The sequence below is a fragment of the Terrapene carolina genome, unplaced genomic scaffold (assembly GCF_002925995.2).
Source record: "Terrapene carolina triunguis isolate 2854851 unplaced genomic scaffold, T_m_triunguis-2.0 Scaffold96, whole genome shotgun sequence".
Classification (NCBI taxonomy): Eukaryota; Metazoa; Chordata; order Testudines; family Emydidae; genus Terrapene; species Terrapene triunguis.
Window position 1 is genome coordinate 31,362,756 of NW_020664447.1, and position 27,266 is coordinate 31,390,021.

General features: G+C 46.4%; 1 protein-coding gene across 3 annotated transcripts in view; it reads right to left on the minus strand.

Moving 5' to 3' along the window:
* MYBPC3 (myosin binding protein C, cardiac) overlaps positions 1-27,266 on the minus strand; it is a 106,464-nt gene that overhangs the window by 63,729 nt on the left and 15,469 nt on the right. For 2 of the 3 annotated variants that reach the window (XM_029911506.1, XM_029911505.1), the window contains exons 10-16: positions 20,010-20,033; positions 19,132-19,295; positions 17,705-17,837; positions 17,417-17,419; positions 16,092-16,216; positions 14,986-15,091; positions 765-931 (exon numbers count right to left, since the gene is read on the minus strand). In XM_029911506.1, coding sequence (XP_029767366.1) covers positions 765-931; positions 14,986-15,091; positions 16,092-16,216; positions 17,417-17,419; positions 17,705-17,837; positions 19,132-19,295; positions 20,010-20,033 — 722 coding nt within the window. The remainder of the gene's footprint in view (positions 1-764; positions 932-14,985; positions 15,092-16,091; positions 16,217-17,416; positions 17,420-17,704; positions 17,838-19,131; positions 19,296-20,009; positions 20,034-27,266) is intronic. The other variant, XM_029911504.1, reaches the window with a different exon arrangement.

The window sequence follows — 27,266 nt, forward strand, 5'->3', positions numbered from 1 at the left end:
CTTCAAACCAAACGCATTGCTTCAGGTAGAATAAACAAATTTATTAACTACAAAGATAGATTTTAAGTGATTATAAGTCAAAGCATAACAAGTCAGATTTAGTCAAATGAAATAAAAGCAAAACTCATTCTAAGCTGATCTTAACACTTTCAGTGCCCCTACAAACTTAGATGTTTCTCACCACAGGCTGGCTGGTTGCCCTTCAGCCAGGCTCTCCCCTTTGATCAGCGCTTCAGTCACTTGGTGGTGATGTCTGTAGATGGAGGTGGAAGAGAGAGGAAGAGCATGGCAAACGTCTCTCCCTTTTATCATGTTCTTTCTTCCCTCTTGGCTTTGCCCCCCCATCTTCAGAGTCAGGTGAGCATTACCTCATCGCAGTCCCAAACTGACCAAAGGAACGGGGGGTGACTCACTCGAGAGTCCAACAGATCCTTTGTTTTTGTCTAGGCCAGTGTCCTTTGTTCCTGTGAGGCTGGGCTGGGTTTGTCCCATCCACGCCCTGATGAGGTGTGAATTGCCCCCCTGCTTTTGGGGAGTTTTTGCCTGGGCTTGCTTTAAGCCACGAGAACACATTTTCAGCCTCATACATATATACATGAAATTACAACCTATAACATTACCATAACAACCATGTTCAGTACATCATGAGCCTTCCAAAGACACCCGACATGACAAACTTTGCATTAGATACCACACCATCATATTATAAGGATGAACATGGGAGGTGTAGAGTGTTCTCACAAGGTACAGAACGTCACACTTACCTTGTATGATCAGTTCAGCGACTGACTCCCCACCATTGGTCTTCACTGTGTAGTGCCCGCTGTCCTCCTTGGTTGACTCATTAATGATCAGATAATGCTTTTTCCCATCCTTCTTGAACCGGTACTTGAATGTCTCTTCCCGTTTCAGCTCAATTCCATCCTTTTCCCTGCAGTACCAAACAATATTGTCACTCTGCTTTCTGCTTCACTCTCTCCCTTCTGGGGCAGGATAAAAGTCAGCTGCATGATATTGAGGGTTTGGGGCATAGGACAGCAGTGCAGGATTGATGGTGACCTAAGTGGCAAAAGACTGAGCTTTTTACACAGTACCAAAAGGCACAGAGCTGACACTACTACTTGCTGACAGTTCATCTGCACTGAAATTTTGGCCTGGTCTACACTACGACTTTAATTCGGATTTAGCAGCGTTAATTCGAATTAACCCTTCACCCGTCCACACAACGGAGCCATTTAGTTCGAAATAAAGGGCGCTTAAAATCGATTTCTGTACTCCACCCCGACGAGCGGAGTAGTGCCAAATCGATTTTGTCAATTCGAATTAGGGTTAGTGTGGCCGCAATTCGATGGTATTGGCCTCCGAGAGCTGTCCCAGAGTGCACCATTGTGACCGCTCTGGACAGCAATCTGAACTCACATGCACTGGCCAGGTAGACAGGAAAAGCCCCAGGAAAATTTGAATTTCATTTCCTGTTTGCCCAGCGTGGAGAGCACAGGTGACCACAGATACCACAGATACCTCAGCTCATCAGCACAGGTAACCATGCAGGCTGATAATCGAAAAAGAGCACCAGCATGGACCGCACGGGAGGTACAGGATCTGATCACTATATGGGGAGAGGATTCAGTGCTAGCAGAATTTCGTTCGAAAAGACGAAATGCCAAAACTTTTGAAAAAATCTCCAAGGGCATGATGGAGAGAGGCCACAATAGGGACTCAGATCAGTGCCGCGTGAAAGTCAAGGAGCTCAGACAAGCCTATCAAAAAACAAAGGAGGCAAACGGTCGCTCCGGGTCAGAGCCGCGGACATGCCGCTTCTACGCCGAGCTGCATGCAATTCTAGGGGGGGCCGCCACCACTACCCCACCTGTGACCGTGGATTCCGGGTCGGGGATAGTGTCTACACCTGAGGATTCTGCGGATGGGGAAGAGGAGGAGGAGGAGGAGGACGACAAGCTTGCAGAGAGCACCCAGCACTCCGTTCTCCCAAACAGCCAGGATCTTTTTCTCAGCCTGACTGAAGTACCCTCCCAAGCCAGTAGCCAAGACCATGACCCCATGGAAGGGACCTCAGGTGAGTTTACCTTTTAAAATATAAAACATGGTTTAAAAACAAGCGTTTTTTAATGATTAATTTGCCCTGAGGACTTGAGATGCATTCGCGGCCAGTACAGCTACTGGAAAAGTCTGTTAACGTGTCTGGGGATGGAGCGGAAATCCTCCAGGGACATCTCCATGAAGCTCTCCTGGAGGTACTCCAAAAGCCTTGCCACTAGGTTTCTGGGCAGTGCCGCTTTATTCCGTCCTCCATGGTAGGACACTTGACCACGCCATGCTTGCAGCAAGTAATCTGGTATCATTGCCTGACAAAGCCTGGCAGCGTATGGTCCCGGTGTTTGCTGGCATTCAAGCAACATCCGTTCTTTATCTTGCTGTGTAATCCTCAGGAGAGTGATATCGCTCATGGTAACCTGGTTGAAATACGGGAACTTAATTAAGGGGACAGAGGTGGCCGTTCCTACTGGGCTGTTTGCCTGTGGCTGAAAAGAAATCCTTCCCTGCAGTTAGCCAAGCGCGGGGGGGGGCGGGGAATTGGCCCAGAGCTTTTCGCGTTTGGCTAGCAGGGATCTTCCCTGATACCAGCCACGCGGTGGGGGAAGGGGTAAAGCGATCATCCCAGGGAATTCATGGCGGGAGGGGGGGAGCGGGGGGGTTAGTTTGGTTTCTGCAGGGATCTTCCCTGATACCTGCCACGCGGTGGGGGGAGGGATACAGCGATCATCCCAGAGAATTGGATGGTGGGGGGGTTAGTTTGTTTTCTGCTGCTGAAGGTTAACAGGAAAACCGCAGCAGTCAACAGGCTTTGCTTGGTATGTGGGAAAGGAGGGCGCAGAAGCCGAAAGACAATGGCTTACCATGGCTGCCTGCAAGCTGAATTCTGTTGCCCGGACCTGCGTCTGTGATCTCTAACACCAAAGCCACAGGCACTCAATATTAAGATGGAAAATGCGACCTTGTACTGAAATCACATGTGCTATGTAATGTGAATAGTGTTTTTCACCATGAAAGAGTATAAGTATTGTTCTGTAAAATGTATCAATTTAAAAAATTCACTCCTTTCTTTCAACCCTCCCTACAGCAGCTGCAAATTTTTCAAGCCTCCCTCCTCCGTCCCGAAGGCTATCTCAGATAAGGCGTCGTAGAAAGAGGACGCGAGACGACATGTTCACAGAAATAATGGAATCCACTCGCAATGAAAGAGCTCATTTGAATGAGTGGAAGGACACTGTATCTAAATTTAGGAAAGATGCCAGTGAACGTGAGGTCTTGAGGGACGCTTGAGATGAGAGGTGGCAGACTGCAACGCTGGGGCTGCTTCATGATCAAACGGACATGCTCCGCCGTCTGGTGGAGCTTCAGGAACGGCAGCAGGATGACAGAGTGCCGCTGCAGCCGCTGTATAACCTCCCTCCCCCCTCACCATGTTCCATATCCCCCTCACCCAGACGTGTAAGAACGCGGGGGGGGGGGGAGGCTCCGTGCACCCTCCCACTCCACCCCAGTGGACAGCCCAACCAAAAGGCTGTCATTATATTGAATTTGATCAGTGGCCTTATAGTTCCCTCATATCCTCCTCCCAAACCTCACCCAGATTACCTTCTTGGTTCTCTCCCTATGTTTATAATCACTTAATAAAGAATACATGATTTTTAAACGATAGTTACTTTATTTCCTTTGAAAGAAAGCTGGGGGGAGGATGGGTTGCTTACAGAGAATGAATGAGTCAATAAAGGGGGCTGGTTTTCATGAAGGGAGAAACAAACAGAATTTTCACACTGTAGCCTGGCCAGTCATGAAACTGGTTTTCAAAGCTTCTCTGATGCACAGCGCTTCCTGGTGTGTTCTTCTAATCGCCCTGGTGTCTGGCTGCGCGTAATCAGCAGCCAGGCGATTTGCCTCAGCCTCCCACCCTGCCATAAAGGTCTCCCCCTTACTTTCACAGAGATTGTGGAGCACACAGCAAGCAGAAATAACAATGGGGAGATTTCTTTGGCTGAGGTCAGAGCGAGTTAGTAGCGATCGCCAGCGACCTTTTAAACGGCCAAATGCACATTCTACCACCATTCTGCACTTGCTCAGCCTGTAGTTGAACAGCTCCTGACTCCTGTCCAGGCTGCCTGTGTATGGCTTCATGAGCCATGGCATTAAGGGGTAGGCTGGGTCCCCAAGGATAACTGTTGGCATTTCAACTTCCCCAACGGTTATTTTCTGGTCCGGGAAGTAAGTCCCTTGCTGCAGCCGTTTAAACAGAGTAGTGTTCCTGAAGACACGAGCATCATGAACCCTTCCTGGCCACCCCACGTTGATGTCGGTGAAACGTCCCTTGTGATCCACCAGTGCTTGCAGCACCATTGAAAAGTACCCCTTGCGGTTTACGTACTGGGTACCCTGGTGCTCCGGTGCCAAGATAGGGATGTGGGTTCCATCTATCGCCCCACCACAGTTAGGGAATCCCATTGCAGCAAAGCCATCCACTATGACCTGCACATCTCCCAGAGTCACTAGCTTGTGTAGCAGCACCTCAGTGATTGCTTTGGCTACTTGCATCACAGCAGCCCCCACAGTAGATTTGCCCACTCCAAATTGATTCCCGACTGACCGGTAGCTGTCTGGCGTTGCAAGCTTCCACAGGGCTATTGCCACTCACTTCTCAACTGTGAGGGCTGCTCTCATCCTGGTATTCTGGCGCTTCAGGGCAGGGGAAAGCAAGTCACAAAGTTCCATGAAAGTGCCGTTACGCATGCGAAAGTTCCGCAGCCACTGGGAATCGTCCCACACTTGCAACACTATGCGGTCCCACCAGTCTGTGCTTGTTTCCCGGGCCCAGAATCGGCGTTCCATGCCTATAACCTGCCCCATTAACAGCATGATCTCCAAAGCACCGGGTCCCGCGGTTCGATAGAATTCCATGTCTATATCCTCATCACTGTCGTCGCCGCGCTGCTGTAGCCTGCTCCTCGCCGCCTGGTTTTCCAGGTTCTTGTTCAGCATAAACTGCACGATAAGGCGCGAGGTATTTACAACGTTCATGACTGCTGTCTTGAGCTGAGCGGGCTCCATGCTTGCCGTGGTATGGAGTCTGCAGTGTTCACCCAGGAAAAAAGGCGCGAAATGGTTGTCTGCCGTCCGTTGCTTTCATGCAGGGAGGGAGGGAGGGAGGGAGGGGTGAGGCTGTACCCAGAACCACCTGCGACAATGTTTTGGTCCCATCAGGCACTGGGATCTCAACCCAGAATTCCAATGGGCAGGGGAGACTGCGGGAACTATGGGATAGCTATGGGATAGCTACCCACAGTGCAACGCTCCAGAAATCGACGCTAGCCCCGGTACATGGACGCACACCACCGAATTAATGTGCTTAGTGTGGCCGCATACAATCGAATTTATACAATCTGTTTCCCAAATTCGAATTATATAAATTCGGATTAATTCCGTAGTGTAGACGTACCCTTTGATTCCTAGTTCAAGAGAGTTAATTATTATTTTTGTTATATACTTACCCCTGACAATGTGTTGAATGTTGTACAAGAGGCAATGATAAATACAATCCTTGCCCCCCAGTGAACTTACTGTCTAAAAGACTGACATAGAGAAGACAGAACTCAGTGGAAAATACAGGCTAGGTCTACACTACCCGCCTGAATCGGCGGGTAGAAATCGATCTCTCGGGGATCGAATTATCGCGTCTCGTCGGGACGCGACAATCGATCCCCGAATCGACGCTCTTACTCCACCAGCGGAGGTGGGAGTAAGCGCCGTCGACTGGGAGCCGCAGAGGTCGATTTTGCCGCTGTCCTCACAGCGGGGTAAGTCAGCTCCGATACGTCGAATTCTGCTACGCTATTCGCGTAGCTGAATTTGCATATCTTAAATCGACCCCCCCCTGTAGTGAAGACCTGCCCACAAAAGATGAAATTGATTAAGGTTCATTGTAACTGTTGTTGTTATTAATTATTATTTACTTATTATGAACTCACAACTTGTGGGTATCACAAAAGAAGTGAGATTTTAGGAGGGATTTATATGAAGAGGGGAGTTACTTTGGACTTTTCCCACCCTGTTTGTCCAAGGATCTCCATGTGTTTTACAAACATTACTGAGCCTCACAACACATCCTGGGAGTGTATGTAATTATTATAATTCCCAGTTTCCATATGGGGAAACTGAAGCACAGAGCAGTGAACCTACTTGAACAAGGTCACACAGCAAATCATTGGCATAAAGCTTTTGTAAAAACTCTTCCCTATTTAGTAGGGCTGTCAAGCGATTAAAAAAATTAATTGCGATTCATCGCACTGTTAAACATTAATAAATACCATTTATTTAAATAATTTTGGACATTCTCTATATTTTCAAATATATTGATTTCAATTACAACACGGAACACAAAGTGTACAGTGCTCACTTTATTTTTTATTACAAATATTTGTGCTCTAAAAAACAAAAGAAATAGTATGTTTCAATTCACCTCATACAAGTACTGGAATACAATCTCTCTATCATGAAAGTTGAACATACAAATGTGGAATTAATGTACAAGAAAACTACATTCAAAAATAAAACAATGTACAACTTTAGAGCCTACAAGTCCACTGAGTCCTACTTCTTGTTCAGTCAGTCACTCAAACAAGTTTGTTTACATTTGCAGGATATAATGCTGTCCACTTCTTGTTTACAATGCCACCCGAAAGTGAGAACAGGTGTTCACATGGCATGGTTGTAGCCGGTGTCGCAAGATATTTACATGCCAGATGTGTTAAAGATTCATATGTCCCTTCGTGCTTCAACCACCATTCTAGAGGACATGCATCCATGTTAATGAGGGGTTCTGCTCGATAACGATCCAAAGGAGTGCAGACTGACGCATGTTCACTTTCATCATCTGAGTCAGATGCCACCAGCAGAAGGTTGATTTGCTTTTTTGGTGGTTCGGGTTCTATAGTTTCCACAGTGAAATGTTATTCTTTTAAGACTTCTGAAAGCATGCTCCACACCTGATCCCTCTCAGATTTTGGAAGGCACTTCAGATTCTTAAACCTTGGGTTGAGTGCTGTAGCTTTCTTTAGAAATCTCACATTACTACCTTCTTTGCGTTTTGTCAAATCTGCAGTGAAAGTGTTCTTAAAATGTACAACATGTGCTGAGTCATCATCTGAGACTGCTATAACATGAAATACATGGCAGAATGCGGGTAAAACAGAGCAGGAGACATACTATTTTCCTCCAAGGAGTACAGTCACAAATTAAATTAATGCATTGTATTTTAACGAGCCTCATCGTGTCCTCTGGAATGATGGCCAAAGCATGAAGGGGCATATGAATGTTTATCGTATCTGACACATAAATACCTTGCAGTGCTGGCTACAAAAGTGCCATGTGAATGCCTGTTCTCACTTTCAGGTGACATTGTAAATAAGAAGCCGGCAGCATTATCTCCCGTAAATGTAAACAAACTTGTTTGTCTTGGAGATTGGCTGAAAAAGAAGTAGGACTGAGTGGACTTGTAGGCTCTAAAGTTTTATATTGTTTTGGTTTTGAGTGCAGTTACATAACAAACAAACAAAAATCTACATTTGTAAGTTGCACTTTCACGATAAAGAGATTGCATTACGGTATTGTATGAGGTAAATTGAAAAATACTATTTCTTTTGTTTATCATTTTTACAGTGCAAATATTTGTAATAAAAATAATAATATAAAGTGAAAAACATCCAAAAATATGTAATACATTTCAATTGGTATTCTATTGTTTAACAGTGCGATTAATGGCGATTAATTTTTTTAATCACGATTAATTTTTTTGAGTTAATCATGTGAGTTAACTGCGATTAATGGACAGCCCTACTATTTAGTTTACAAATAACATAAAGGTAGTATAATAAGTAGCCTGAAATTTCTGCAGATATTCTTAATCCATTTTACATGTTTTTATTTTATTAAGATAATGCCATTACAAACTGCATATTCACATTACTTTCCTTTTGGGATCTGCTCTTTCCAGCTCAAGTAGACAGTAACTAACCCACGGTAGCTTTGATTGCGCTAGCACACTAAAAATAGAGTGTAGCCACAGTGGCAGGAGGGGCTAGCCACCCCAAGTATGTATCCATCTAAAATGCTAGATATGTACTTGAAGCAACTACCCCTTCCTGCTGCTCACACCACTGCAACTACACACTGTTTTTAGCACGTTAGCTCCATCAGAGCTAGTACAGTTATTTCTCCTCGAGCTTGAAGTGTAGACATACCTTAAATTACATGCATTGAGTAGTCTTAAACAGGACTACTTGAGGAATAAGGGATTAACGTGAGGAAGGATAGTAGAATCTGGCCTTATTTTTTGTCTGTATAAGTACTGCTATTGTGGTTTTCGTTTTTAATTTTCTTTGAGGGAGTAGTGGATTTTTTGCATTATTACTTTAATTTATTTAATTAAGTGGCTAGCACACTGCTGATGCCATATAAAATTATTTTATCTGCACAGGGCTTCACAGACAAGCAGTGGAACAATGAAACTACCAACCTCAAGAGGGAACCTCCAGACTTCTTCAGTTAGTTTTGCAACAGTATGCTACCACCAAAAAAACAAACAAAACCACATCTGAAGTACAAATGTAGTCATTGCTGACGGGGGAGAGGGGGAAGAGAGAGAAAAGGATGATGGTACAATTAAGACACTAGACTGGGCCTCACAAGGTCTGGGCTCCATTCTCAGATCCGCCTCAGTCTTCCTGCATAAATGGTTAATCTTGCTGTACCTCAGTTCCCCATCTGTAAAAGTTGGGATAAGGACACTTTCATACTTTCCAGGCATACTGTGAGAATATATTCATCAATGTTTGTAACATGCTCAGTTACAACAGTCATGGAGGCCATATAAAATCACAGACAGAACTGTTATTACTACAGTTAGTACAGTTGTTTTCATTTGAGGCCTATAAACCAGTGTGCACACACAGCAGCCAGGGATGGAAAAATACATCCCAGCTACAAATCTTGTCACATTCCTTTTCTCAGGGATTGCTTTATTTCCAAAACACAAACTTAAACTCCGAACAAATTAACTCATATTACTGGCTAATAACCACCTGAGGCCTTTCCAGCTTCAGCCAGCTGGTGAAGGAGAACACACAAACTTCCCCTTTAGTAACCCTTTCCAACTACTGTGGGGAGCCCCATACTAGGCCAACACTGATCGATGGCCTCTGCTGCCCCTTCCTAAGAGTCAGGAAGTCTTATACCTGTCTTCCTATAGGTCACATACTTGCTCCTATTTGGGTACCTGTGATTACAGTTCCCAGTTTTAAAGGGCCCAAAGGCTGTAACAGAACACTGGGACATGCACGTGTGTCCCCAGGCCCAGTGCCCTGTTGCAGGGCTTAAACTACTTAAACATCTCCCTAAAGTAATATAAACTTGGAACTCTTTTTTCATATGGCATTTGATATTTTTCCCAGGTAATGACATTTATCCCTCTAGTCCAGGTGTTGACAAAAGGGGCATTTATTGAGTCTCTGAAATGGTTAAAAAATACATTAAAATGTTAGATATTGTATTCCTAACTGCTCAAACTCAGTTACTGTGTATTTGAGAGATCTCTATCTCAGAGGGGGGCAAACTACGGCTCGCGGACCACATCTGGCACGCGGGACCCTCCTGCCCAGCCCCTGAGCTCCTGCCCCGGGAGGCTCATCCCCGGCCCCTCCCCTGCTGTTCCCCCTCCCCTGCAGCCTCAGCTCGACCCGCCACCGGCGCAATGCTCTGGGCAGCGGGGCTGCTGCACGGTAGCGTGGCTGGCTCCAGCTGGGCGATGTGGCTGCAAGTCCTGGTGCTCTAAGTGGCGCAGCTGTAGTGCGCCAGCCACCAGTGCTCCAGGCAGTGCGGTAAGGGGGCAGGGAGCAGGGGGGGTTGTATAGAGGGCAGGGGAGATAGGGGAAGTGATCAGGGGGCAGGGGTGTGGATGGGGTCGGGGCGGTCAGAGGGCGGGGAACAGGGGAGTTGAATGGGGGCAGGGGATCCCAGGAGGCAGTCAGGAAGGAGGGGGGGTTGGATGGGGCGGCAGAGGGTCTGGGAGCTGTCAGGAAACAGGGAACGGGGGGTTGGATGGGGCAGGAGTCCGGGGGGGGGGGGGGCCGGGGGACGAGAAGCAGGAGGGGTTGGATTGGGGCAGGGCCGGGCCAGGCCTGGCTTTTTTGAGGAGGCACAGCCTCCCCTAACTGGCCCTCCATACAATTTTGGAAACTGGATGCGGCCCTCAGGCCAAAAAGTTTGCCCGCCCCTGCTCTATCTGACTGCTTACTCCCTATTAGGCAAAGACAGCTGCAGCTTTGCCCTTCTCTGATAAAATGCACATTCCACAGATATCAACTTTGTGTGGTGGGTCTGTTTTGGGGAGTGGTTCTGAAGCACAGGATCAGAGAGTAGCAATTGCCTGGTATTCCGGGAGGGACAGAGATCAGTGCCCCCCATGCATTGTCATCTGTAAGTAGACACTGCACAACAATGTGTGTGCACGCGCATGTATTTTTAACATACACTGTAGCCAGCTGTGGGGCGGGGGTCTATTTAAATTCTCAGTTCCTTCCTTGGAGAGGGCAGATGGAAGATAGCACTCTCCAGGAATGACATGGGCATTGTGGGAATTGCTGACAGCCTTGTGCCTGCAGCTGTTAACAAGCATGAGAGGATTCCATCTGAAAAAGAAACTGAGGAGAACATGTAAGAACTGGTATGTCAGAATTGCCCAGTGTCTTCTCCAACTATGATTAGCATCCCAGCTTCCTGTAAACCAAAATGCTGAACATGCTGGGCTCCCTGGACTGAATGCCCCTCATCCCAATCTCACAAACCCAATTTGCATAATGACTGACTCTGCATGGTCAAGAGAATAGGTGCATTATTATTTATTATTTGTATTATTCCAGCACCCAGGAGCCCCAGTCATAGACCAGGACCCCATTGTGCTAGGTGTACAAACACAGAACAAAAAGAAAGTCCCTGTCTCAAAGAGTGTACGATCTAAGTATAAGACAAGAGACAACAGAGGGATGCAGACATATGGACGGGGAGTAGAAGGAAACAATGAGACAGTGCTGGTCAGCATTATCAGCTGTTGTCTCAGCACATCAGCAGCCTAACAGTTGTCAAGTTTTTAGTAGGCTTCACAGCATAGGAGAGTTTTGAGGAGAGACTTCAAGGAAGATAACATTAAATTTGCTGATATCATGGGGAGCTTTTCCCAAGTGTGAGGGGCAGCATGGGAAAAGCACGAAAATTTGTTTGAAAGTTTAACAGGTGGGCAAGGAAGCCTGGCTTCATGGGCCAATCAGAGGTGGGCATCAATCTTTCAATACTGAATGAGAGATGAGAGGTAGAGTGAGGATAGCTCCTGAAAGGCCATGAAAGTGAAGACAAGTAAATTACGTTTGATACCATAGAGAAGAACCCAGTGGACGGATTCAAAGAGAGGGGTGAGGTCATCAAAGTTACAGGCTAGGAGAATGATCTTTGCAACAGCACTCTGAATGGATATGTGCAGGGCAAGATTGCATTTGTCAAGCCCAGAGAAAAGGCTGTTGCAGACACAAAATGATGAGAACCTGGCTGAGAGTTTTAGCTGGGTGGATGGACAGGGAAGGTGGTATCTTAAGAGATTTTAGTCAGAAAGAATAATCAAAACTTAGACATAGACTGGTTGCGATGACCTAAAGAGGGGTCTGAGTCAAAGATGACATTCAGGTTATGGGCCTGAATGACAGATCAGATGCTGGTGTTGTCCACCGTAGATATGTGTTCACTTCGAGCTGGCAGTGTGATTCCCAGCTTGAGAAGACATGCTCGTGCTAGCTCTGATCAAGCTAGTGTGCTCAAAATGGAATCTAGCTGCGACAGTGCACGTGGCTGCAGGAGGGGCTAGCCATGACAAGTACATACCTAGCATCTCTGATGGGCACACACTTGAGGCAGCTAGCCATTTGCACTGCCGCAGCTACATTCTATTTTTAGCATGCTAGCACAATCAGCACTAGTGTGAATATGTCTCGTCGAACTAGGTACCACACACTCAGTTTGGAGTAATTGATAAAGGAGGTTGCGGGGAGGATTTAGGGAGGAAGGTTAGACTCTCTGTTTTAGCCATGTTTAGCTTGAGCTGATGGATAGAGAGCCATGAGGAGATATCAGAGAGACAGGCTGAGATTTTATTTTGAACAGAAGGAGACGGGTCTGGAGTAGAGTGGTATATCTGAGAATCATCTGTATAGAGATGGCAGTTGAATTTGGGTTTGTAGATGAGATTACTCAGAAATAAAATGTAGAGGGAGAAAAGAAAGGGACCAAGGGCAGAGCCCAGAGGAACCCCCACAGAAAGTTGGAGGGGGGGATGAGAAGGATCGTCTGAAGGACATGCTGAAGGAGCAGTTAGAGTGGTAGGAGGAGAACTACAAGAGGACAGAGTCACAGAAGCCAAGGGGGGACAAGATTTCAAGAACAGCATGGGTGACAGTGTCAAAGCAGCTGACAGCTCAAAACGGATGTGGATGGGGTATTAGTTCTGACTTTTGGCTATGGTCATTAGACACTTCTGTGAGATCATTTTCAGTTAAGTGGAAGGGATGGAAGCCAGATAGGAGAGGGTCTAGGACAGAATTGGAGGAGAGGCATTCCAGAAAGCAATTGTAAATAGCATGTTCAGTGAGCTTTAAGATGAAAGAGAAAAGGGAGATGGGGCAGTAGTTGAAGAGGAAAGTGGGGACAAGGGTGGGTTATTTTAAGATTGGAGAGAATAAAGCATGTTTGTATGGTGAGGGGAAAGAGCCAGAGCAGAGTGGGAGGTTAAGGAGAAGAGTAAGGTAGGGGATGAGAGTGAGCACCTGAGAGAGATCAAGAAATGGGATGGGATGGGGTTACTGGGCCAGAGGAATGGGTTGGAGGAGGAGAACAGATGAGAAATTTCTGCATTTGTAAATGGGGAGAAGAAAGAGAGAGTTTTAGGGGAGGAAAGGAGGAAGGGAAGGTGAGATGAGGGAAAGAGGAAGGTCACATCATATTTTGTCAATTTTCTCTCTGTGCAGAGAGAGAAGTGGAAACAGGAAGAGGGGAGAGTTTGAGGAGTGAGTCAAAGATGGTGAAAAGGCAGCTGGGATTGTAGGTAAGAGTCAATTAAGTTGGAGAAGTAGCGTTTAGCTATGAAGATGTTAGAATTGAAGAAGAGAATTAATTTCTAATGGAGGAAGTCAGCCTGATCACAGGTTTTCCACCAGAGTTGCTCTGCAGTGCAAGAGCAGGAGGGGAGCCAGGAATGTTGGGGGTGAGCCAGGGCTGGGTTTGGTAGGGTGGATCTCTTGTAATGGGAGAGAGGGACTAAAGACTCCAGGGTGGAGAAGAGCAATGCATGGAGAGAATCAATAACCAAATTGATGGAAGAGAGGACAGGGAGGAGAGGACTGAGCAGATGAGAAGTCATCGGTTCTGATCAATTGGAAGTCACGGAAAGGCCGAGTCACAGGATGTGAGTTGGGAGGTTGCTGGGTGAGGATGAAAGAGACCAGGTGATGGCCAGAGTGAGGGAACTCAGCAACAGAGTGATCAGAAAGAGAGCAGTGCTTGATGAAGACCAAGTCAAGTGAATGGTCCTTCTGGTGAGTGGGAGAATTGAACCAGGGCTGCAGGTCAAATGAAGACATGAAGCTGATGAAACGTGGAGCTAAGGGGTTGGATGGGTCGTCAACATGAAGTCTCCAAGGATGAGTGGGGGAGATTGTGAAGAGAGAAAGAGAGAGCCAGGAGTCAAAATCAGAGAGGAAGGCTGATTGGGAGGAGTTGTGCAGAGGGAAGATGACAACAACAAGGAGGAGGAGAGGAGAGGAAAGGCTTTTGTCCTGAGGCATGCTGACTTCTCCCTTGAGAGTCCCTTCCCCTTTTGACAGTATCTGCTTCCTTGAAGGTACTTTCCTTTGCCTTGGAGACCACTCCTTGCTCCCCTGAGAGTTTCTGTCCCTGACACTGTGAGCTGTTACTACTTCTCTGAGGGTTCCTGACACATTCCCTGAAGATGGTGTTATGCCACTTTTTCTAGTCTGCCCTAGTTTGAGTTAGACTCAGAATCAACCACCAATAATGGTTTCTAGAATGCCAGAATCTGTATCCCTGTGCTTCACATCTGTGCAGGAGATGCCAACATCCTGGGTCTTGTGCTCTGTGAGCATTGGGGTGACACAGACAATCCAGAGAGGACATAGATAGGCGGCTATGAAATGGGGACTTAGCCCCCTTCTGCACTAGCTGGCCACCTAGGGCTGGTGCTGGGGGACATATGCTTACACCTCCCAAAAGGAAATGTAGAAGCCACTTCTTAATGCTTGTTATAGAGCCCTCGAAAGCATTATGCTTGCTTGTGCCCTGTGTAGGGAGAAAACCTCCAACCACTGGCAATAGTGCTTCTGAACCAATCTAACAAGAAGAGCAGAAGATGCCATTAAGTCCATTAGGATCTTGCCATGCAGATCTAATGAACCTGTGCAACACTTAGACCCTAAAGTAATAGGCACTATAGAAAATTCCAAAACAAGCATATCGATAGAAAGCTAGAATTATAGAGCGAGAAATTCTGGACACATCATAAAACAACAAACATAAGGAATACTTTATGATCTGTTCTGGCCCCTCTCCTTCTCCTCCTCGCCCTGTTAGGTGGGCAGATGGGGTATTCTCAGTTCCTCTCTCAGTTCCACCCTGTCCCTCTCCTCATTGCTTCAGGGACAGGCCCCAGCCGCTCATCTTGAGGACCCCATTAGCTAATTTAATAGAATTTCTTTGTGTTAGAGACCTTGACAATATAACCACACTAATGGTGTCAGCCCTAGAGTGCCTCACAGAGGAGTGTGCACCAGGTGGGTTTTTTTTTCCTTAGGTTCCCCTTACCATTTCACAGCAGCCCCTTCCTCAGACACTTCACACTCGAACTCCACTCTCTCTCCAACCATCACCACCTGGTCCTCCAGTGGATGGCTGATCAGGATTGGAGGCTCTGGAAATGAACAAGCCTGTTTTAAACAGGGTCTGGATAATAGAATACAAAGAGTACTAAGATCCCTATAACTTCATTTGCATCTCAGGGGGGGAAAGGGACAGGATCTGAGGTAAGACATTTTTCATTCTACAGTAACTAGGGAGCAGTGAACTAATCCCATCCATTCCAAAGCACCCACCAATGCACACCATATGGCAGCATGCAATTTCCTATGCCAGTTCACACCATTATTTTTATCTAGTGACTCCTCTGTTCTTACATTATGGGACAGAGTAAAAATGAGGGATTAATCATTTCTCATTTATACTCTTCATAACCCTAATTCAGAGGTGTTAAAAACCTGGCCCATTTGACATGTTTGTGCAGTCTATGTAACATATTTAGCTTATACACAAGCTAAGCTTTATTTGTAAAGTAAATTTCTAGTCCTCTTTGTTGCAAATACAGTCTTCTAAATGTGAAGCAAGTGTAACCGCCCCCCCCCCCACTAATCTCATGGGGTGTTAACACTAAAGTCTAAAGATAACACTTGCAGTGTGAGCATTGACTATTTCATTGTTGATCATTTTTGCAGTTAGGCTGGGGAAGGGGTTGGGACTGTAATTTTATTTTAACAAGCCTGAATTAATGTTAATGCAGAAACCGTTCCAGATAGAAAAGGCTCATGGTGTGCATCTGGTCCTAACCTGCTATGACCAAAACTGAGCACAATGCTTTGCAGAAATAGCCTAATATCTGATATGTCATAAAGTTTGTTTTGTCTCCCTTTTATGATGTACTCAGGTGTTATGTTAGCTTGTAACTTTCTGCTGCACAGATTATCTGTCTTCATTTAACTGTGAAGAAAAATGCCTTGTTGTTCAGTAAATAATAGACTCTGTTTCTGTTGTTAAGAATGTCCTTTTGTGTGAGATTAACTAGTCTCAGAGTAGAGAAGCAGGATGTAACAATAAATGGTATTAGAGTGTGTCTGCTTCTCTTGCTGGCAGTTACTCACCTTTTACAAATAGTTCTGTGAAGCTTTTCTCCTCATCAACCACACACTGATATGCTGCATCATCAGCTAGGGAGCAGTGATTGATAGTCAGGATCCTCTTATTCCCAACAGCCTCAAAAATATATCTGAAGAAACGCAAACAGAATCTAAGTGTCATTCTCACCAAGTCTGTCCCTTAGAGCTACCCACCCTGTTCTGATGCATGTGAGAAGGGAGGGAAGACCTGGGTGAGAGGAGTGGGAAGGACTTTGGCCCAGCCACCCTGTCCTGGCAAAGGGGAGAGGAAGACTGAGAGTTATCTGCTTCTAGAATGCTAGTGAGAGATGGGGGGACACAGAGAAATATTTACACCACCAAGAGATAGTTAAGCAAGGTGTGATGGGGTATACAAACCTCACACTGAGCAGCAAGGGGTTAAGGAATCATTCTGAGCTCAGACAGCCCCACCCTGCTACATCTGTAGCAAATAGACCACTTGGAGGAGGAATTAAAAGGCAGGGGAGCAGCTCATGTGGTGGCAGACCAAAGAAGTGAGCACACTGGATACTGGCAGCTCCACAAGAAAAAAGCTCAGGGAAGGCAGAATCTCTTCCCTAAACAACTGCCAAAAGATCTCAGAGGGAGGGCTTGCTGCAGAGACAGCCTGAGAGGGAAGCACGCCCTCTCATATGAACTCTGGACTTCATTGGTCCCCTTTATTTGTGTTTGGACTATCCCAGCAGGGGAAAGCCCTTGGACTGAGCTGGGCCATACCACAGGAGGAGGCCGTTTCTGCCTGAGAGTGAAGAAAGACCTTACTACATCCTGCTGTCTGGAGGTGCCTGTGGTGAGCAGATGACCCTCATGCTGCCTTATCCCAGATGATGACCTTAAGACACTTGCAGGGAGGTGATAGGAAGTGGCCCAGGGAGGGCTGCCTTAAGAATCCTCAGCTGTCAGATCACTGATAGCCCTCAAAGGGGCCTGGGTTGGAACCTGGTGGAGAGGAAGGGCCCTGGTTCCTCTATTAACAACCCTCTTTCCCCCCCAGTGTGTCACTGGGCAGTGCTCCCCAACCAGCCTTGAGCGAGGGCTGTTACACAAGGATATTGCCCTTCTTGTTAATGGTTGCTAGAATGCCAGCCAGTACAAGTGTTGTTCTCCCATGTAGCCTCACTATAAGCCTGATTAGCCCCCACTTATGTCTCAACAGAATTTCAGCACAAAGTCACTTCAGCTGTAGCTGATGTCCTGTTACATCTAAATAGGTCCCATATCACAAGAAGGACAATCTCACTGGATCTTAAATACATTCAGAAACAGCAAGATATAATCTGAGGACTTACTTGCTAAGTGGGCAGATGGCAGTGTTCAATTCCATGTGCAGAGAGTGAGCATGGGGAGAGGGAGGAAAAAGAAACAGTGATGAGAACTGCAAACTGAATATCATTTCACATGTTAACCGGCACTGCACCCACAATGACACACCCATAGTCTTCCTCCATCTTTCCCTTTCCCTTCTGATATTCCCCCTTCTTTCTTTATTGTCTCCCCTTCCTGAAGATGGCTTGGTATCTACAATTGTTCAAAGCCGTAACACTCTCCAGGCTTTCCCAGTCTCTTTTCTAATTTACCTGCCGCTCACTTGGATCTCCTGTCCATTCTTCAGCCATTTCACTTCAGCATCTGGGTTGGCAAGTTCAACCATTAACTTGATCTTCTGTCCTTTGTCCACTTGGTAAGCAGGATCCAGCTTCTGGAGGAATGCTGAGATGAAGAACCGTTACAAAAAGGAGATATTAATAATTTTTCTTTGCCAGGTTTCCTTTCTTTGCAGCCTAATCTGGAGGAAAGGAAGTCAGGAAAGGAAAGGAGGTTTTTATCACCTTTCCTATTGGTTTATCTTCTTAATCCTTGCTCTGTTCTTTCCATATCTGCCATCACCCCCTTCTACCTTTCTTTCCCAAATGCCTTATGCGTCACCCTCCATCCTTTTCTATGATTCTGTGGCCTGATCTAGACTAGGATGACGTTAGCTAACATGCTAATTAGCATGTTCTAAATCTAGTATAGATAAGGCAGTGTGTAATTTAACCAATTTAGCACATGTTGAGTTAAAGCCTAAATTTCTCACTAGGCTTTCCCTTGATAATGTATTAAAGGCAGTGTGCCTTGTCGACACTAGACTTTTAAAATATTAGCTAACATCCCACTTTTAAATCCTAGTCTAAACAAGACCCATTAGATCACATAAGCCATGGTGTCTGGGGTGTAGCTGAGAAGTCCTTGTTTTCTGAGGAAAATAAAATTGACCACTCCTGTTTAAAGGAACCATTGCTGGCTAAGGCACATAACAGAGTGTTATCATAATACAGGGGGAAATCTAGCAAAATGAGGAAGATATGTAATCTCCAAGAGTCATAGTGAGGTAGTTCAGAAGACCTGGTGAAGGTCTTATCTTTAGGAACAGGCATCTCAAGCAGGGCCGGCTCTAGAATTTTTGCCGCCCAAGGCAAAAACAATTTTGGCCGCCCGCGCGTGCCGCTCCTCCCCCTCCCTCCCAGGCTCTCAAGTCTGAGAGGGAGGGGGAGCAGCGGCGCGCGAAACGGCCGCTCGGGATCTCCCCCGCCCTCCCAGGTTTGAGAGCCTGGGAGGGAGGGGGAGACTCCGAGCGGCCGCGGCTCTGAAGCCTGGGAGGGAGGGAGAACAGCGGCGCGCGAAACGGCTGTTTCACGCGCCGCGGCCGCTCGGGATCTCCTCTGCCCTCCCAGGCAGCAGCAGCGGAGGTGAGCTAGGGCGGCCGCAGCACATTTTTAGGGGCGGCATTCTGGCGCCGGCCATGCCGCCCCTAAAAATGTGCCGCCCCAAGCACCAGCTTGTTTGGCTGGTGCCTAGAGCCGGCCCTGATCTCAAGTATAAAAGACCATAGGAAAAGTTGGAAGAACTAGTTAAATCATGTCCCTCTCCCCCATTCACCTGTATCAACTAATATTGATATTGGAAACACCCATGACCAATAAGATAAGAACAGATATTTTAGGAAGAAATACAGCTCTCCAACCTGTACTTTTCTTCTCCTCCTTTTTTATGCGTTTGAGGCGTTTCAGCATCCCCCGTAGGTCTGTGATACCATACTGGAAAGCAATTTTCTCATACTCAGAAGGAGGAGCTCTCCGCAGGATGTCCCAGACATCAACATCAGGTTGTGATTCAGTTTTTGGTTCACTTTTGCCAGGGGGAGTAGAACATTAGAATGACACACTAGAAACAACTTCAAAAAAAGCCATAAACTTGGCAAGCTATGCATTGCTTAAGTGAAGCCATTCCTGCATTAGATGTCAGCAGTCTAGCTTTATTATTACAGAAATGCCTAGAGACCCTAAACAAAATCAGGGCCTACGTATGGTAGATGTTGTACGTATGCATATTAAGAGACAGTTCCTGCCCGGAAGAGCTTATAGTCTATCTAGGAAAGACAAAGTATTATCCCCATTTAAAAAATGGGGAACTGAGGCACAGAGATGAGTTTCCTGAGATCACCCATGAAATCAGTGGCAGAGCCAGGAAATGAGCCCAGATCTTCTGAGACCCAAGCTCGTGTCTATAAGATAGGGACTCGCCTCTTATCTCCCAGGATTCCCTCTCTTTATTAAAGTGAGGCCTGGTTCATCTTTAAAAGCGAAGATCAGTTTTGTGATGGGAAGGGTTGTCTATAATCGGTTCTTAGAATTGAAAGACACTTAGATTGGCAGGTTCTGGCTAGCAAAACACTATTTACAATGGGCCACTCAGTTTATGGATTGCCCAAAGAGCTGGTGATTATGGAGAGTTAACTTGTGGTACAGTAGGACCCAAATGAGAAGCAGGCTGACCAGCTATGTGAAAAACATTATGCTCTTGTCATAGTATATATTATTTGAAGATTGATTAAAAACTTACCGATTTACTGAGCGCAAGAAGCTGCTGGACTCGAGAGCGATGCAGAGAAGCATTTGGAAAAGCATGCAGCATCCCCATGGGCAGGAAAGAGGGCAACATGTGTTAATACAAGAGAGCCATCATCATCTCCACCATTAGCAGAAAAAGCCTGCATTTCAGCAGCAGGGAGATGGATATATTGCACTGAAATATACTCAAGAATAAATGCATTTTCTGAAATCAGCCTCATTCCCAAACTCTGTAGAGTTCCATCTTGCAGTTTATATTGCAGATGTAAACACCACAATTTATTTGTGCTACTGGGAGATAGCCTCATAGGGCAAAGTGAGACTATTTATGTCATTATCCTCATTCCAAAAATGGACTTTCTGCCTGACTTCTTTCAACGTATTTCTCACAAAAGACAGGGTATGGTGAATTCCTCTGAAGGATGAGGGAGGTATGACAAGACATGCAGGCTCCAGAATCCTGGAGGGAAAATCTGGATGTCTTAGAACTCCTTGTAGGTGGAGCTTGTTTCTGATATCACCAGGATCAAGCAGATTCCAGTGCAGCAGAATATACGCATGTAATAAGGCTGTGTTCAGTAATGAATCCCAAACCCCGCACCCCAATCACACACAAGCTACGTAGCAGGCAGTGAAGAGAAACTTAGAGGACTCTTTAGTTTTGTTTTCATTTATATGATATGCTGTGAATGTCTACAGAGAAGGAACATCTCCCATTAATCTCTGTGAGGAATGTCACTGCATGAAAGGAGTATGGAGGGTTAGTCTTGGCAGCAGATTTAACGAGGTGGTTCTAATATTCCAGTGTTTTTCTTAGGAAGGTGTTTGTAACAGGATTTCTACTATTATTATAGTGCTGCAATCAAGTATCAGGGTTTCCAGTATCTGTGTCCAGCTTGCAGCTTGCACTTCAGTCATTCTGAGCTGAAACTTGGCATGTAAAGTCTTATACTTAGAGAATTATTCTTTAAGGTGGTTTAACATCCTCTATTACTGGGATTGACTGGTTGGATCTCAGGCCAGTATTCTGTTACAAATACAGGCCACAGTGGAGGTGTTTCCTCATTAGAGCATATCTACATCCTCCAGAAACTCAGCCAGCTCCCTCCCCACTACATATCCCCACTGGTTTTTGCTAGGCAAAATACAATTAAAAATTGTGCCCTGCCAACCAAAAAACAGACCATTTACCAGATAGTCTAAGAACTTTCAACATACCAAGCACTCTGGGCTTGCTTGCTCTTGATAATGTGAACAAGCAACATTTATAATACTGTCTAAATACATGTTTCCTAGTTATAAATGTGAGGTCTGCATTGGAGCAATTATGCTCTGTTGAGGAAACAGTGGCTCAAAAATAAGTATAGAATCCTAGAATGTAAAAAATCTGTATTAGGTCAAATCTAGTTTTTTCTCTCTCAGCTAACGTGTATGCACTGTCCACCTGAAAGTTTAAGGTAGGATTGTTCATACTTTGTCTAGGTTATTTTTAAATGCAAATAAGTCTTCCACTTTGGAGATTGTTCCCCAACCAAATACATCTCACTGTCAAGATGATTTCTCTAATATTCAACTTAAATTTTCCATTGCTCAGTTTCATCCCATTATTTCTAGTTATACTTAGTTGGAGCACCTGAAACAACTCCTCTCCATTCCTGGTGTTTATATCCCTCTATAATTATAGAGAATTATTTTATCCACCTTAGTCATTGTGTAGCCAAGCTATATATATTTATTGTAATATTGCCTCATTCATGTAAACCATATCATCACCTATGGACTGTACTTCATGCCTATGGGAAGTTGGTAGAGGTGCTTTCTTAAATTATAACTCATTTTAAAAATCTTTGGGGCAAAAGCTATTGGCCAAATTTTCTGCTAGCATAACTGGTCAAAACTCCCCTTGAAGTCAATGGCGCTGCACCTATTTACACGAGCAGAAAATTTGGCCAATTGTCTCCCTCTCTGTTTTGTACCTGGTCATGTAACCCGATGTTGCATAAATAATAACTGAAACAAAAATCCCACAGCACTTGTAAGGACTAATGAGATCTTGCTGTGGGTCCTGCAAGACTTACCTTTAAGTAGTTGGTATTGTATATACAATCCAAATATTTAACTGAATAAAAATCATGCAGCAAGAATCCCTAACTGTGTCAAGCCCACCCTAAACCCATGTTTATGTGAACAAAAATGCAAGAGACCTGAATGTTCCCCAAAGTGCAGTCTCAGCCTTGTTTGTAAATATCAAGTGTTTTCTAGCTTTCCAGAGCATGGACTGGCTTGTAAATTGCCACTACATAATAAAAAAGATATTTTACAGCCAAGAATCACCATTTAAATAGTGTAGAACTGAGCACTTAGAAGCAGGAAATTCCTGTTCATGACCCTTCAGAATTCATGTCCCTGTCTCCTCCAGTAAGTTCCGGGCTTCATGTTTCCCCATTTCTAATGCTCCCTGTCACCACTTTAACTTTATTAAAACATTCTCTTAGTTCCAGTAAGGATTTGTAGTATTCACAGAAATAGACTGACCTCTCCCACCCAGCTGGAGTAACACCCTCCCAGGCTAAGCATTTCAGGGAGGGGAGTGCTCTTAATGTGGTGACTTTGGGCTCCTTAGGTTTCTCCTGCCCTAAAGTCATTCTCCCTGATGTTGAGGGTCTTAGCTGCAGGGATCACTTCATAGGTTGACTGTGCACTTGAGGACATTAAGATGAAGCTCAGTGAACCTGTTGTAAACAGTACAGGCAGCTGATATTTTTTTAAGCGTGTGAGGATATTAAAAATAGTTTTGTATATCCCAGAGATGGTTCCTTCCTATCCTGTTACCCAGGATTGCTTGGACCCTGTCAGCTGTCATCTCTTTCAAGGTCTCTTCACTATCCTGTTTAATAGTACTGTGAAAACTGTTCCCTTCCCCTTCCCCATGACCTCTCTGTGGCCTATGGCACCTGTGTGTCAACACCAGCTAATTAAATTACAGTGGCCAGAAAATACAACTCCTGCACAATATTAAATGAAGTTTTCTCCACGACAGTGAACATGTGCACCGTCTGGGCAGAGAAGCACTTGATGATGGGTAAGGTGGAACAAAAGTAGAAGGTGATGGCAGAGGTGTCATTCCTGCATTCTACCTCCCTGCAGCACTTGAGAGTTCAACATGTTTGTTTCTCCGGTTGTGTTTTCAAAGGAGCACATATTCACCCCATAAAGAGGCTTGGTGCCTTTCAGGAATCATTAATGCAATGTAAAAATGCAGTGATAGTTAAAAGCATCATTTCCTGAGTCATGGTTTTTAGTTTAATATTAATGATAGCTAACTCACCCAAAGGGTCAAATATCATGAGATTATTGCTGGAGATTACTGGAGATTATTCTCAATTAAAAGAAAAAATTGTGTCTACTTGCTGATCACTAAAATTGACCATGAAAGCAGAAGGAAGGCTCCATTAGAGGTGTTCTTAACTCCTGCACTTCCCTCTTCTCCCAGCTTTAGGGAATGGTACAGAGCAATGTTTCTCAACTTTCCAGACTGGCAAACCTTATTTGAAGTAAAAATGCTTATGACCCCCTTCATTTATTCTAAAATAAGAGTTAAAAATCCATACAACCAGTGGCGGATTAATGATTTTGCCACCCCTAGGCCCTGAAATAATTGCTGCCCCCGCCCTGACTCCACCCTTTCCCCGCCCCCATTCTAACCCCTTCCCCAAAGTCCCTGCCCCAACTCCGCCCCCTCCCTGCCCCTATTGGATCCCTTCCCCAAATCCCCACCCCAGTCCCACCTCTTCCCCCAGTGTGCCGCGTTCCCCCTCCTCCTCCCTCCCTCCCTGCCCCGCGAAACAGCTGTTTCGCGGCGCAAGCGCTGGGAGGGAGGGGGGAGAAGCAGGACGCAGCGGCGCGCTCATGGTGGAGGCGGAGGTGAGCTGCTACTACACTAGGGGGGCGGGGTCGACCTAAGATACTCAACTTCAGCTACGCAAATAGCGTAGCTGAAGTCGGCGTATCTTAGGTCGACTTACCTGGCTGTGAGGACGACGACGAGTCGACCGCTGCCGCTCCCCCGTCGACTCCACTTCCGCCTCTCATGAGCTGGAGTTCCGGAGTCGACGGGAGTGCGTTCGGGGATCGATTTATCGCATCTAGACGAGATGCAATAAATCGATCCCCAATAGATCGGCGGGTAGTGAAGACCTGCCCATAAATTTGCCGCCCCTGCAAATTTGCCGCCCTAGGCGTAGGCCTTGTCAGCCTAGGCGATAATACGCCGCTGCATACAACTGCTACCAAAACTACTGCATTTGACCTCACAAACTCTGAAGGCTTTGGCCACTCTGAAGTTACTCTGGAATTTTTATTGTCTTTGCTTTAGAATTGTAATAACATTTTCAGTGTCTTGCTCCCCCCCCCCCCCCCATGATTGCTTTATCTGACCCCTCTGGAGGTCATCATGACCCACCAGTTGAGAAACAACTGGTATAGAGGTCATGGCTCTGGATAGTTCAATTGCTGTAGTTCCAGCCTCTCCGAGCAGGCTCCACCTATGTAGGAGTGCTGTCTATGATGGCATTATGAGGGCAGAGTCCCTATCTAGTTAGCACAGTAGTATGTGGTATATCTGAAAATAAATGAGGCCCAAGAGGCAGAAATTTAAAGACCTCAAGTTCAATCCTGTATTAACAAGAGTTTTGCTACTTGCTTTCTACTGGATCTTAATCTACATAAACACAGTTCCATTCTATTATAAATGGAGCCAAAACACGTGAGCAGAGACTAAGCCTAGAATCAAGAACAGAGAGTTGGCTAAATAGCGCATTGAGGAAAACTTGAAAGAATTAACTGCGTATAACTTGGCAAAAAAAAGCAACTCAAGCACATCTGTCAATAATAATTTGAAGATTTTAAATATTGAGGGAGAGGAATAGTGCGTGGTGATCCTAAGGAATATATCTAGTAGCAATGACCTGAAGATGAGCAAAGGAAACTTTAGTTGTAAAGCAAGGGAACATTTTATAATAGTGAGATCTACCAGACTGTGAAATAATTTCCTATGGAAAGTGGTGGAAGCTCCATCACTTGGAATGTTTAAGAGTGTACTGAACAAAACATTGGAATATATATTCTTCTTCGAGTGCTTGTTCATGTCCATTCCAATCAGGTGTGTGGTTTGCCGAAAGATTTTTCCCTTAGCAATGTCTGTAGGGTTGGCCTGGGCGCCCCCTGGAGTCGCACCTTCATGGCACCCAATATAGGACCCTGCTGACCCCCCCCACACACACACCCTCAGTTCCTTCCACCTAGCTGTCACCAGCAGTAAGAACAACTGTCGCTCTTGCTTTGCAAGCGCTTTTGGTAGCGTCCTCTTCAGTCTTCATTGTTAAATAGTTTGTTGTTGTAGTTGTTGTGATTCTTGGGGGTTCCCCCCTGCCCCCAACAACATTTTCCCCGGTTCTGGGGTATGCCCTGGTCCCCAGGGTCCAAACTCTGCAAGGACTGTGGCAAGTTTATGCTCAAGAGTGACCTGCACTCTTCTTGTCTACGGTGCCTTGGGGAGAGCCGCCAAAAGGACAAGTGCAGGATCTGAAAGGGTTTTTGCTCTAGAACCCTTAAAGACTGGGATCAAAGACTTAAGATCCTGCTAATGGAAGCGGCACTCCGACCGCATTCCAACCCCAGGTCCGCAGAACCCATGCCGAGCCCTTCCTCGACAGTCTGCAGTGCTCCGATGCCAATGGTGTGTGAGCCAGTGCTGAGCAAAGACCCTAAAGTATCACAGAACCGCCACGGCTCCTCCCATAAAAAACCCTCTTCGTTGTGGCACTGTTCTCAGTCCCTGGTGTGTCAAAAGAAGAAAAGGCCGGATAGGGGTCGCTCTCCCCCCTAAAGACAAAGGGACCTGCGGCATCGAAGAGCATCTTGAGCCAGGCCACCTCGTCTCTCCAGCCCTCCAGGGTCTCGTTGACTCCTGCCACGTCTGGGGTTCAGTTGAGTCCGAACCCTCAACGGTCCCCAGACCGCCAAGGTTATGACCTCCAGCTCCCCTTGACACTGGAGGCATTCAAGGCAGCCAAGGACCTTATATGCCTCACAGCGCCGTCCTCCCCGCAGAGGAGAGACAAGTTGCCGGTGACTGCGCGGCCCCAGTTTCAGTCAAGGGGCAAACCAGCAGTGATGGCCCACTGATCCCCATCCCCAGCTTAGCTCTCCCTGGCATGGCCCACCCACGCAGGGGAGCCGCACCAGGGTTCAGGGCAGAGGGGTGTGGGGTGCAGGGCAGAAGTCTGGGGTGCTCGGCTCGTGGGGGTGCTCCCAGCCCCCTGCCCTGAGTGGCTCGCTAGGGCCATTAGCTGATTGGTGCAGGGACGGAGAGGAGGAGGGGCAGGAAAGCACCACTGGGGGAAGAAGAGGGGGAGAGGGGAAGCTTGGCTGCCGCAGAACCAAGCTTCTGCCTCCTGCCCCCACAAGGGAGAGCGGTGGGCGGGGGGGCTGAGTGGGGCTGGGGGTCAGGACCACGCAGGGAGCTGCGTGCCACTCAAAATCGGCTCGCGTGCCGTGTTTGGCACGCGTGCCGTAGGTTGCCGACCCCTGAACTAGATGGAAGGATAAACAAAAATAGATCTGGGACTAGGGTTTTTGATTTCAAAAGGGCTAACTTTAAAGAATTAAGGAAATTAGTTAGGGAAGTAGATTGGACTGAAGAACTTGTGGATCTAAAGGCAGAGGAGGCCAGGAATGATCCCTCCGGCCAGACATAGTGAGCTCAATCGTCCAACACTGGGGTTTTCCCCAAATAGACCTGTTAGCCACACAACGCAACAGGAAGTGTCAGCTATTTTGCTCCTTCATGAATCATAGCCCAGGTTCCATCGCGGATGCCTTCCTTCTTCCATGGGGGGGCCGTCTACTTTACACGTTCCCACCTGTTCTTCTCATTCACAAGGTGCTCCTCAAGATCCACAGGGACTGAGCCCTGGTGATATTGATAGCTCCAATCTGGCCATGCCAGCACTGGTACACATCGCTCCTAGAAATGTCTGTGGCAACTCCGGTCACCGTACCACTCGTCCCGGACCTAATCACGCAGGATCACGGCCGCCTCCGGTATCCGAACCGCAAGTCGCTCCACCTCACAGCATGGAAGCTTCATGGCTGAACACGGTGGAGCTGTCCTGCTCTGATCAAGTCAAGCAAGTTCTCCTTGGCAGTAGAAAGCCCTCCACAAGGGCGACGTACCTTGCCAAGTGGA